The 12,485-nt window shown below is 29.5% G+C and overlaps 1 protein-coding gene across 2 annotated transcripts; it reads left to right on the top strand.

Moving 5' to 3' along the window:
* The first annotated feature begins 8,283 nt into the window (after positions 1-8,283).
* On the top strand, positions 8,284-11,745 carry LOC117933744 (late embryogenesis abundant protein At5g17165). 2 transcript variants are annotated; one of them, XM_034855262.1, is made up of 2 exons: positions 8,284-8,502; positions 11,216-11,745. In XM_034855262.1, exons 1-2 carry the CDS (start codon positions 8,393-8,395, stop codon positions 11,496-11,498), a joined length of 393 nt encoding a protein of 130 aa, XP_034711153.1. In that variant the 5' UTR covers positions 8,284-8,392; the 3' UTR covers positions 11,499-11,745. The 2 variants fall into 2 exon arrangements, with proteins under 2 accessions (XP_034711153.1, XP_034711152.1); XM_034855261.1 differs by having other exon boundaries at positions 8,289-8,502; positions 11,213-11,745.
* Positions 11,746-12,485: the final 740 nt, after the last annotated feature.

Genomic DNA, 12,485 nt, shown 5'->3' on the forward strand with positions numbered 1-12,485 from the left:
AAACCCATTTCATTAGGTGTGGGATAAGGTAGGTACCCGAAAAACCTGTCCCATTATCATCCCTAGTTTATATGAATTATCAAATAAAACAATTATTTTAGAGTTTATAGAATATAAACAATATTCTAGAATTCAAAGTTATAAACTAAATATATCAAAGTCATAAAAGTAAAATATTAATTATTAATATAATGATCATTTTTATATTTTAATAAAATAATATATAGTATAATTAAAAATAACGAACAAATAATAGTGTACACGCTTAGGTTTTGGTGGGTGATTCTTGTCAACTCTAATATTTTTAAGCTAGTATAAATTTGAGACTTATTTGTTCAAATTTTATCTACATGACCCCGAAGAGTCGGTCCACTACAGGTTGTAACTCGAACCCAAAAGAATAATATCATAAAAATAAAATAATACTTAGAATTAATTGGATTGTTACACAAATTTTTATTTTTCTAGAAAGAAAAAGTACTTAGAATAAATTCTTTAGTAAAACCCTAATGGAGGCTCAATTATTATAAAGAGAAAAAGATTAGATGCCATGATTAATAATTATTCTGAAAGGACTATCTTATTTACCTTTCTTTTGTTAAGGAATAAAACATAGGGGTTAGTAGCTTGCCACTTGGCCATGAGAAGGATGGTAGAAGGACCTTTTTTTTTAAAAAAAAAAAAAAAAAATTAATAATGTTTTTTGGAATTTTATTATTGAGGAAAGACCATCTTTATATAAATTAATAAATGGAGAAAATTTCTATGGTTTGAGGAAATGACACTACCTCTCCCCCTATTTATTTTAATATCTAAAACATCATATCAACATAATATTAAATCCCTTTTTCTTTTATTAAAATATATATATATCAATGGTGACCAAAGGTTTTTCATTGGCACCATTAGAAGTGGCATGACCCATAATACCTAGCTAGAAAAATGATTCTCTAAACTTTGGAGATAAGAGTCTAAGGCCAATCCAAAGAATTTCATAATATTTTTTTCAAAAATATTATTATTATTATTATTATTATTATTATTATTTTAATTGTTAATGTTGTTGAATTAAATTTGAAATTTGCCTCCTATATTGATAATGACTTCAATACACGGGTTGTTTTTGGATACCATAAGAAAGAAGTACCAATAAAACAAATGATTGATAAGAAAAAAATCTGTGTGTCAAAAATTTTCGACACATTTTACCCCACAAATTGTCTCGTTGTTATATAATCCAAATAAAAAGTTTGACCATGAAAAAAATTGACTGTTGAATATATTTGAAAAATATTAAGATATTATAGTGATACCTACCAAATAAAAAGTTTGACCATCCAAAAAAAGTTGATCGTTGAATATATATATATATATATATATATATATATATATATATATATATATATATAAAATATTAAGATATCTTAGTGATATCTTACAAATAAAAATTTGAATATATATGATGAGATTTAGATATAAAAGTACAAAAAAAATGAAACAAAGTATAATTGTATAGATAATAAAACTTAAAAAATAGTTTTTTTTTAAATGTTAAAATATAATTTTTTTAGTAACCAAGCATAATTTAAAATCCTAATTATTGTTGAATTACCAATTTCTTAACTAATTAGATACTTTATCATTACAAATTTTTTATTGTGATAATAAATTATGAAATTTTAGCATATTGAAAATATTTTTTAAAATTATTAGGTTTCAAATCAAAATAAGAAAAATATATATTAATTTTATAAATATTATAAAATAAATAAGTTAAACGCATAATGTACTAAACTATTAAAAAATAAGATTTGATAGCATTCAAACACTAATAAAATACAAACAAACTAAAAAAATTACAACTTATTCATATTTAAATCAAATTTAGATTTATTTGAAATTATAAAAAAAAAAAAGAAGAAAAAACTAACACCAACTTATTAAAATATTTTATGAATAATTAATTAGTATTTAGTAGTAAATCAAAAAAGTTTTATTAAATTGTTTTAGTAATAAAATATATATAGCAAAAAGTGTTTTTTAAAGAAGTATCCATCAATTATTGCCTTAAGAATCTTAATTTTTTTTAAAAAAATTTATTATTAAAATTTGGTCATAGGTATAAATCTGTCTTAATGTTCCAAGGATGACTTGCAAGAGGACCAAGAAATGGCATTACCTCATCCCTTATTTATTTTATTATCTAAAACATCATATGAACATGATATTAAATTCCTCTTTCTTTTATCAAACAACATAACATCATTGGTGACTAGTTTTTCCATGAGCACCATTAGAAGTGGCATGACCCATAAGACAAAAGATGATTCTTTAAACTTAGAGATAAAGAGTCTAATGCCAATCCAAAGAATTTTAAAGAGATTATTATTATTATTATTATTGTTATTGATATTGTTGTTTCTGAATTAATTGTAATGTTAGTCTCTTGTATTGATAACGATTTTAATTAAATAAAGTTTAATATTATACTTTTTTGGGATTTAGGTCATGGTGCCCAAAGGTTGCCTTTGATATCATATGAAAAAATACCAAAAAATAAACCCTCGATAAGAAATGCCATGTGTCCAAACTTTTCGATGCTTTTTTTACCTATAAATTGTCTTATTGTTTTGTAATTGGATAATATATATTTGTTTTCTCTTATATCCCATTTCTTTGTACCTTAATCTTGTATATGTATTTATACCATCATTTAATGGTTTATGTCAATAACTTGAATTGTGATATCTTACATCAGATAGGGTAGAAAATTTCTAATACTATATAAGTATGAATTTTTCTTAACCTTGTAAACGTATTTTTAAGCCATGAAGGCCTTTTGATTTCAAAGCAAATGACATTTACACGGTTGAAACTTGATTACGGTGTGAGAGTTTGTTTGACCTCAAAATCCTGGATATAACGAGGACATCATGTTTGCATGAGGAGTGTTTATGATATCTCATATCCGATAGGAGAAAAAGTTCTTGATACTATATAAGTAAAAACTTTTCTTAACTTTGTACATACATTTTAAAATCGTAAGAATTCACTGTTAGGTGTAGATCGTTATACATCATGGAATTTTGGGTCAAATTGATCCTCTAATAAAATAAAATATAGGTTTTGACCATATTTTAAAATTATTATTTAAATTAAGCCTCTTTCACCTTTTTTTTTTTTTTTTCTTAAATTGGTTTGAAACCTCATTTTGAAAATGTTTGTAAACAAATTAAGACCAAAGTTTTAAAATTCGTTTTCTAAATTTGTGCTAAATTGTAATGTTAAGATATGATTTCAAAATTTGTACTAAAATCACAATTTTAAGATATTACTTTAAATAATTTTTTTTTATAAATAAAACACATCGATAATAGCCATTTCGAAAGTATCTTTTGGGAAGTGGATTAAAATGTATATTTTAACATAAGAAAATGACATTTTTTGATCCAAAACTCCGGATCATAAGTTGTACCTTTTCCATTTTTTTATCCTTAGTGTGAAAAGGACCTCCATTCCAATGTTAAAAGGGGGAAGCAAACGGATAAGGGATGCCATGAATGAGTTGTTTATGTGAAATCATTTTGGGTTTTGCCTTCTTTATTGATGTGACTTGTCTCAATGGAACAAAAAAAATTTAAGAGATTTACATCCCAAAATAATGGGAAAAAGATATAAAGATACAAATAAATAAAATTTGTATATCATTGAATATGTACGATGAAATTTAAGTTTAAGGGTATAATTGAATGAAAATAATGTATTTGAATAGTTAAATGTATATCATAAGATTTAGACCTAAGTGTAGAAACTAATGAAATGAAGATATGAAGATATAAACAATTGAAATTAAAGTACAAACAATGAGATTTAAAAATTTATAAATCTAAATTTGGACATTTAAATACGTGTGATGAGATCAGGGTTTAAGAATACAAATAAATGAAACTAAGATATAATAATACAAAAAATAAAAATAAAAAAATGAAAATAGAGTACTAACAATGAGATTTGAAAATTTATAAATTTAGGTTTAAGGGTACAAATGAATGATACCATAAAAATAAATGAAAATAGGGTACAAATAATGAAATTTAAAAATTTATATGTGACAGCACCCATATAAAATAAAATTGAAGGTTTTTTTTTTTCTTTCTAGAAATGAATTATTTTTTTTAAAAAAATATTAAAGTATAATTTTTTATTAGCCAATCATAATTTAAAATCCTAATTATTGTCCAATTACCAATTTCTTGACTAATTAAATATTTATAATTAATTTTTTTTATTATGATAGTAAATTATGATATTTTAGCATATTTATTTATTTAAATTATTGGGTTTCAAATTAAAATAAGAAAAATATGTGTGAAACCAAGGTTTGATTAATCTTTATTTTGATGATAACAAAACAAGGTTTAGAACTAATGAATATATTTTAAGTGTGATTAGGCAAGACGATTTTCAAAGTGGTAATTACAAAGACAAATCAAGCCAAGGAGAAATCATGAAAAAGAAGACCACCTCAAAGAGAAGAGTTTTTCAAGACCCAAGTCTCATAAAATCTCTTTGTAAGGTTGTTGGTGCACTAGGACCTTCATGCATTTCATTATTTAATTATGCATCAAAATCATCCAAGAGTAATATTGTTTTAAATATCTTAAGAATTGGATGATTTCATGTTTTCAACTAAAACCTTGTATTAAATATCTTTCAAACTTGTTTTAAAAAGTTTTAAATTGAAAAGAGTTGGTTGTTGAGCCAAAAAAAGACTCAACTGGTCGAGGCTATGGCCAACCGGCTCAACCGGTTGTGCTCGCTCGGTCGAGGTCCGGTTGAGAGAGACGCAAAACTTTCTCTCTCTCCCAGTGACTTTCTCTTCCCAGTCGAGATCCGATCGAGCTCCAACGGTAACCTGCCAAGTATTTAATGCTAATGGCTAGTTAACCTGTTGACCCCTAACTCGATTGGACGAGCCTCCAAACGGCTAGTTTGGTTTTTATCTTCTATAAAAAGGCTCTAAACTTCATTGTTTAATGAGCTTAACCTTCCCAAATCATTCTTGAATATATTTGAGCCTTGGAATAGTGTTTTTGAGCGCACCATTGTTTCATAACTTGCATATCTTTAGTGCACCATTCAATCCTAGTTTTTCTCATATCTTTGAGCCTAAAGTTCTATTACTAGGATTTTTGTGAAATCAATCTTTATATATCTTTGAGAGGAATTTTCTCAAGTGAGGGGTATCACTTGAGAAGTGTAAAGGGTGCTTGGAGCCAAAAGTTTAAGAGGGTGAATTGGAACCATAATCCAATTGTAAAGAGATTGGAAGCTTGGTTGAAGCTTCAAGATAGTGGAACACTCACTTGGTTAAGAGGTTGAGGAGAGTGGACGTAGGCAAGGAAGTGACAAACTACTATAAACTCTCGTGTTTGCACTCTCTCTTCCCTAATTCTTTTAAATTATATGCAATTGTGTTTATTTTGTTTATTATATATTTGCATATAATTGTCTCTTGTTTTTGCATAGTTTAAATTTGTGAAAAAGAGATCATCACCCTATTTACCCCCCCTCTAGGGTGATTACCATAGGTTGGATTAGCTCTATTTTTCTAACAATATGATAATTAATTTTAACATATAAAAATAAATAAATTAAACACTTAGCACTAATAAAATACAAACAAATTGACCTCATATCAACATAATATTAAATTTATTTTCTTTTTATTAATCACAATAACTTTAATGGTCATCATAGCTTTTCCATTAACAACATGAGAAGTAGCATGACCCATAAGACCCAAACTTTAGAGATCAATCCAAAGAATTTTCATAATATTTTTTAAAGAGATTATTATTATTATTATTATTTTATAATTTTAGTTGGTAGTGCCTTTGAATGAATTGTGATGTAAGCTTATATATAGAGGGAAAGCATGGCTTTGTATTGGTCTACACTCAACCAAGCTAACCATCGAGGGTTGTGGATGTGATATCATCCTCTTCCCTTTCTTTCTTTTATTTATTTATTATTATTTTTAATTTGATTATTGATGTGACTTTGTTGAAGATGAATCAACAAGTTGTGGATAGGATTTTCGAGTGAAAGAGCTTGAATGCTCTAGAATCATGTTAAAGATGAATAAGATTGATAGATTATTGTATGTTAAAGAATATGAATTTCGAAAATTTCTTAATTACCTAAAATTATAACTTAAAATATGATTAATTTACGGTCAATAAATTATCAATGACATAGTGGCATATATTTGTATTTTTTATTTAATGACACAAATTTTATCATTCACTTGAATGGTTTGGATTCAAAGTTCAATACGACATCAATTCGATATCAGAGATTTTTCCTTTACAATAATAAAAAGCTAGAAAATACCAAGTAAAGAACAAAAATATTAAAGAAAATGATTTTATCATATTTTGTTGTACAGTAGATCATTCTCATGTTTGGTTGTACAATGAAAAAGAAAAAATCAAATATAATTAAAATTGATTTAAAATTTATATATTTTAATATTATTTGATATTTATATAATAAAATAAAATAAGTGAAATAAATTTAAATAAACATATAAAAATAATTTATTAATTTTCAATCTATTTTTTATTTTCTTTCACTATTTCTTTTCTTGTAGTTTTCCTTCTATTTTCTCTCAAATTTTCTGGAAACCAAACATAAAGTTGGAAAGAGCTTAAGTGAATTTTAAAAATAACAACGTCCCGTACAAATAAGAAATATTAGGATATTGAAAAATGAAAATATTTTAAAAATAATAATTTTTGTTTTTCGTATAATATTTCAAAATAATATGCCTAATTTGAAAAAAAAAATCAAAGAAAATATATTAAGAATGAATTCAAAAAGGATTTTGGTATAGAAATTTATAAAATAATTTAATAACATGTTTTTATAGAATTAATTTTTTTTTCTAGAAGTAATTTTTAAAAAATACTATAAGTAAAATCAACGTCTTCCTCATATTTATTTTTAAAAAGAAAGTATTTTTTAAAAATAGTTCTCATACTTCTTGGAAAAATTGTTGGTGTATTTTTTTTTTAAATGTTAAAGCATAAATAAGACCACTATAATCATTATATTTATATTGGAAATGAAAATATTTTTTAAATTATTATTTTTAAGAAAAAAATATTAAATTATATTATATCATTTTTTTTAGTTTTTTAGAAAGATACATAAAATTATTTTTACTTTTTTTTATTGCAATTTATAAATTTTGTCCAAAATTCTATTTTTCATATAAATAAATAGAATTTTTTTAAACAAAAATTATATAAATAGATTCTGAATTATACAATTCCATTAATCTTAAAACAAACTATATATGGATTTACCTATCAAGTGGAATATCTTGACTACACCTCGAGTTTAATTCAACTAATTCGATGTTAGATAAGTGAGGTTGGTTGGACTTGGATTGAGTAACTCGAGTTAAAGGTTGTATTGAGTTTGTTTCAGATTAATTATTTTTTAATTCAAATTAGATTTGAATTAGCCATCAATCGATGACCTGTCCAAGTTGCAACTCTTATTATATCCGATATAATTTTATTACATTAACTTTTTCTCTTTTACTTACAATTTTTTCAAGTAAGGTAGATTAATTTATTAGAAAAGAGTAATTGAAGTAAAATTATTAGAAGAATAAATTTATCTTTTCTAAAATTTTTAGAGATTTACATTGAAAAAATAATGATTTTAAAACGGTTTAAATATGAGGATGATTAAAAAAAATTATTTTCTCAAAATAAAATTTTTGAAAATGATATTAAAAAATATAAAATAAATTTGTAAGATGTTTGAATTTTATAGAGAAGCTTCTGATTTTAAATTTTAAAAATAAAAAGAAGGAATTGTATCGAAAACAAATTATTTCTTTTTATGATTATTTGTTGAAGCATTATTATTATTATTTTCAAAATTAATAATGGATTCAGCACACGTCAAGGGGCACAAATGGTAATTTCAGCTAAAATAATGTGGCTTTAATGACCGATTGCCGTTAAGCAACTAGCGCCGTTGCGACGGTCCAGAATATTCCCGGGGAATACGTCTACGACAAAAGCTAACGGCGTCAATACTAAAGGACAAAAACAACAATACTCCTTTTTGTAACGGTAACGACCGTCAAAAAAGTAGACGGCAACGGTAGTACTGGAGATTGTACGGGTAGGTGAGGGCTGTTTGGCGGGTGAGAAACTGACACCCTCGCTTTTCTCTCTCTCTTTTTCCTCACTTTCTCAGTCCCTATATATATCTGGGTTGAGATTTCGTTAGCAGAAGAAGCCATATCCACTTCTCTGTGCTTTCTTTCTCTCTGCTTTCTTTCTCTTTAGAGGTTGAAATTCATTGTATGGCAGCCAATCCGAAGAGCCGCGAACTCGCCAGCTTGGGGAAGCGAGTTGTGAGCCAGATCTGGAGCAGCAGCTCCCGCGATCCTGCTCTGCCAGCTGTTGCTTTCAGGTGAAGTTTTCTTTGAGCTCTTCGGATTCGTCTTGTTTCCCGCTTTTTCTTGTAAAAAATTTGCCGCCTGTTTTTCCGGGATAATCTTCGAGGATTTTCTGAAGTTTTTAAAATTCTTTTTGGGGAGATTTGTTCAGGCAGCTCGTTAATGGTGATCTCATTTTTTTCAGATTTTTTTCTAAAGATTTTTGTGGTTCCATTGTGTTTGGTTGCTGAGAAAAGAGGTAGGTGAAGGAAAGGGATGTGAATTTTGACTCACTCGACCAAATATTTTTGATGCAGCTGTTTGCGTCAGTCGGAACTTGAAATTATATTCTCAACCGAGAAAGTCACATGCAAATTTATGTTCTACTTTATTTCCATGCTTTCCTTTTCCTCTCTTTTCTCGGTAACCAAACTGCAGGGAGGATCTCCGAGATAGCTCTTTGTATTTCATTCCTTTCTTCAACAAAGAAAATTAAATTTGGATTTTCTTTTTACTTTTATTATTCTTCCTTTTTTCCTCTGATTTCTCGGCAGCCAAACGACACGAAAATCATCGAACCAGTTAATTTAATCTCGATAAGATCTTCTCTCCTAAAACCTTTCATTTTTTTCTCTATTTCTCACAAAGACGATTCATCTCCCATCCTATTTTCCTCTCCGATCCTTGATATTTTTCACTTTTCCGGCAACGACCTCGCCGGAGATATGGCACACTGTACGAAGAACTTACCAGTAGAAGATGACATGGCATTGACACCTCTTTGCACCTCATCACCGTGTCCCGCCACGTCATCTTCGATAAACATCCAAATATGAATAGACAATATTAAAAAAAACTTTCAAATTATTATTCTTATATTTTTATGAACAAATTTGCAGTTGGATGTGTTGTTGCAGATGAATTCAAATGTGGGCTTGTGATTTAAATTTTGGGTGTTTCTCAAAACTGCAGAAACATGCCAAAATCGATTCATACATGATAGCTCCCTAGGGTGTTACCGTCCTTGGTTGGTGTTCTTGATCTAGTTGAATAAAACCCGTGTCGGATTAGCTGCATACTTTGCATGTGGCTTCTTGATCATACCGCCTTTTGTGTCCGAATATGCTTGTTTGATCCTTAGTCTAAAGTTTGACTCCATCGTGACTATTTATCTTTTATTAATCACACACGCATACACATATTCATATGTATATATATTAGTATTATTGAATCACTATTGTTGTCTTTGCTGTAAAGGCAAGGATGGCAGTCCAGATCCGATTAATGGTTAGATTTGAATGGAATCACCACTCCATATTTGACATTTCTAGCTACAAATCAGTGGCTGAAGATGGGTTTGTGACCAAAAAAGGTCAAAACAAACTCTATGACATTGGTGTTTTGTTTTCTTCATACACATATGTATATATTAGCATTATTAAATCGCTGCCTTTGCCTGGACTGCAAAGGCAGCTGTGGCGGCCCAAGCCTGATTACTGGTTAGATTTGAATAGAATCACCACTCTATATTTGACCATTTTTGCTGCAAATCGATGACTGAAGATGTTATGACCGAAAATGGTTAGAGCAAACTCCATGACATAATGTATCTTTTTCTTCAACCCATGTTTTTGGTGGCTTAGGACCAACCTTTTCTACAAGCAGCATGGAAAACGCACCCCACCTTGTTTTTTAATTCAAATCTGCTTCTGAGTAGTTGGCAAATCCTTATCCAATTGCGGTAGATATTTGGGTCATGTGACTTCCAAACCTTGATGAGTAGAATAATATGTCACTAGTGGCACCTACCCATATGCCATGCGGCTTGGATCACACCTACCCATATGGTTGGGCTATTTAATTTAATGAGTTATACTCAAAACAAAGTTGTTAGGAGTGCCATTCGAGGTAGGGAAATAAAGTATTCATTGCCAAATTAAACTATCCTCTCACCTGAATTTTGGTGTTAGGTTGCTTAAACTGTTTGATATAGATGTGGCTAATGAAGAAGTGTGTAATTTGTAGGAAAAATAAATCGATGTATGGATATGCTACGCTTTTCCTTTTTCTCATAATGGTTCTAACTTTCACGTTACTATTAAGATCATGCAGCGGCTCCCATAGAAGTAGTTAGGTCTTGCGCCCAACATCATCCTATTCCAAGTGATGGCTCACATGCCTCCACAAACCCTCGGAACCCCACACCAGCCGGTCACGGTCACTAACCCTAAACCTTCAGCTATCATTATCTCAACGCCACCTGCAAGAAAGCTTCATTTCCTAACAAGAAGATTGGGTAGGGGTTTAGGGAAGGTTTGCTTTTAGATTGAAGTTACCCCTGTTTTTCAAATCATTGGTGATGGGGTGGGTGTGTATGGGACCCCAGTGCTGGGCCAATTTCAGTGCCGGTTGGAAACCTGGTTGGACATACATATCTTGAAGGAGAGCCATCACCATAGTACTGCTTGCTATATTTTGGAGGACACACCAGGACGATCAGAAATTATGATTCTGAATAGGGCCAGCCACATGTGCTAGCCAGTCACTTTTTTGAAGATTTTTGTTCCTTGGTTCCCTATTCGATATTCCTACTCAGAATTAAAGCATCAGCTTTCTTTAATGTGTTCTTCCTGATAACTTGCAGATATCTTTTGATATATCTTTTGGTTGTGGGTGGGGTAGGACTGAGGTTGGAATCTCTTTATACGTATTTTTGTTGATGCATATATATATGGGATTATGCAGCAGAAGTGCCCATTTCTCCATATATGACAAGAACCCGGATGATCAACTCCCCTCGGGTGTGGTCCCCGACGAGCTGATCCAGCCCCAGTCCGACAAGTACTGGGCTCCACACCCACAAACTGGCGTGTTTGGCCCAGCTGCCGAGCAAAACGCTGCAACTGCTGGTGCAGGAAGCAGGGACGGTGGCTTGTTCTCCTCACCAGTGAATGGTGGTGGAGAGTCGGTGCTGGAGGAGAAGGCGTGGTTCCGCCCCACCAGCCTGGAGGACTTGGAGAAGCCTCACTGATCTCAACAAAAGCGCATGTGAATAAGGCCAAAGCCCTCCCATCAGAGGATAGGTAACTGGAACTGCTAGTAAAAATATTTAGTAGAATAATAATAATAATAAGAAGAGTATTTAAGGCTTGGTTTTGGATGTGTAACAAAGAGTTTTACTCACAACTCTTGTTGTTTGCGGTCATGTACTTAGGCTTGGAATTGGATGCTATGTTTCTTGTGCTATTTTGCTATAAGACGCTTGCTTATGTTTGCCATCGTCGCATCTTCATTATTCCTTTTCCTTGTAGCTAACATCATTCATTAACCCAGCATTAATCTGTATGAATCGATCCATTCGATCGTTTTTGTGATTCAAGCTCTTGGGTAGATGAAGTGAGGATGTGCACATGAAGTGGAGCCATTGAGTTGGGAGGATGAGCTTCAAAAACTTACCTCTCAATCTTCATTCATGTGAAGTGCTTCCCCTATTAGGAGCTAAAATTCTCTTTAGTTAAAAAAAAAATGTTTTAATAGCATTTTTGGTGATGTATTATATAACAAAAAAATTGATCATTTATCATCTATAAACTTTTATAAGTAATTCTTGAGAGTTCTAGAAACGTTGGAAAGAACTTTTAGACGTATATTTATAAAAACGTTGGAAAGGCTTGTTTTATTTTTAAAATAATTTTGAAAAATAGTTTTTGAAAATAGTTTTTGGAAACTGTTTTATAATGTTTTATAAAATAAAAGTATGTTTGAAAACTTAAATGTTATGTTTGGTTCTTGGAAAATATTAAGGAAAGAAAAAAAATGAAAAGGAAAATGATTTTTTCATGTTTGGTTGTCATATGAAAAATATGAAAGAAAATAAAATATAATTAAAACTAATTAAAGACTTATGTATTTTTAAATTATTTAATCTTTATATTGATGAGTTAAAATAAATAAAATGAGTTTGAAGTAACAAAAAAAATAACTTATCGATTTTTAATCTATTTTTGATTTTCTTTGA

Source organism: Vitis riparia, chromosome 16 (assembly GCF_004353265.1).
Source record: "Vitis riparia cultivar Riparia Gloire de Montpellier isolate 1030 chromosome 16, EGFV_Vit.rip_1.0, whole genome shotgun sequence".
In the NCBI taxonomy this organism is placed as follows: Eukaryota; Viridiplantae; Streptophyta; class Magnoliopsida; order Vitales; family Vitaceae; genus Vitis; species Vitis riparia.

Coding starts and splice junctions, on each gene's coding strand:
- LOC117933744 (XM_034855261.1), top strand. CDS start 8,393: ATGGCAGCCAATCCGAAGAGCCGCGAACTCGCCAGCTTGGGGAAGCGA. Junction 8,503..11,212: donor CTGCCAGCTGTTGCTTTCAG/GTGAAGTTTTCT, acceptor GGGATTATGCAG/CAGAAGTGCCCATTTCTCCA.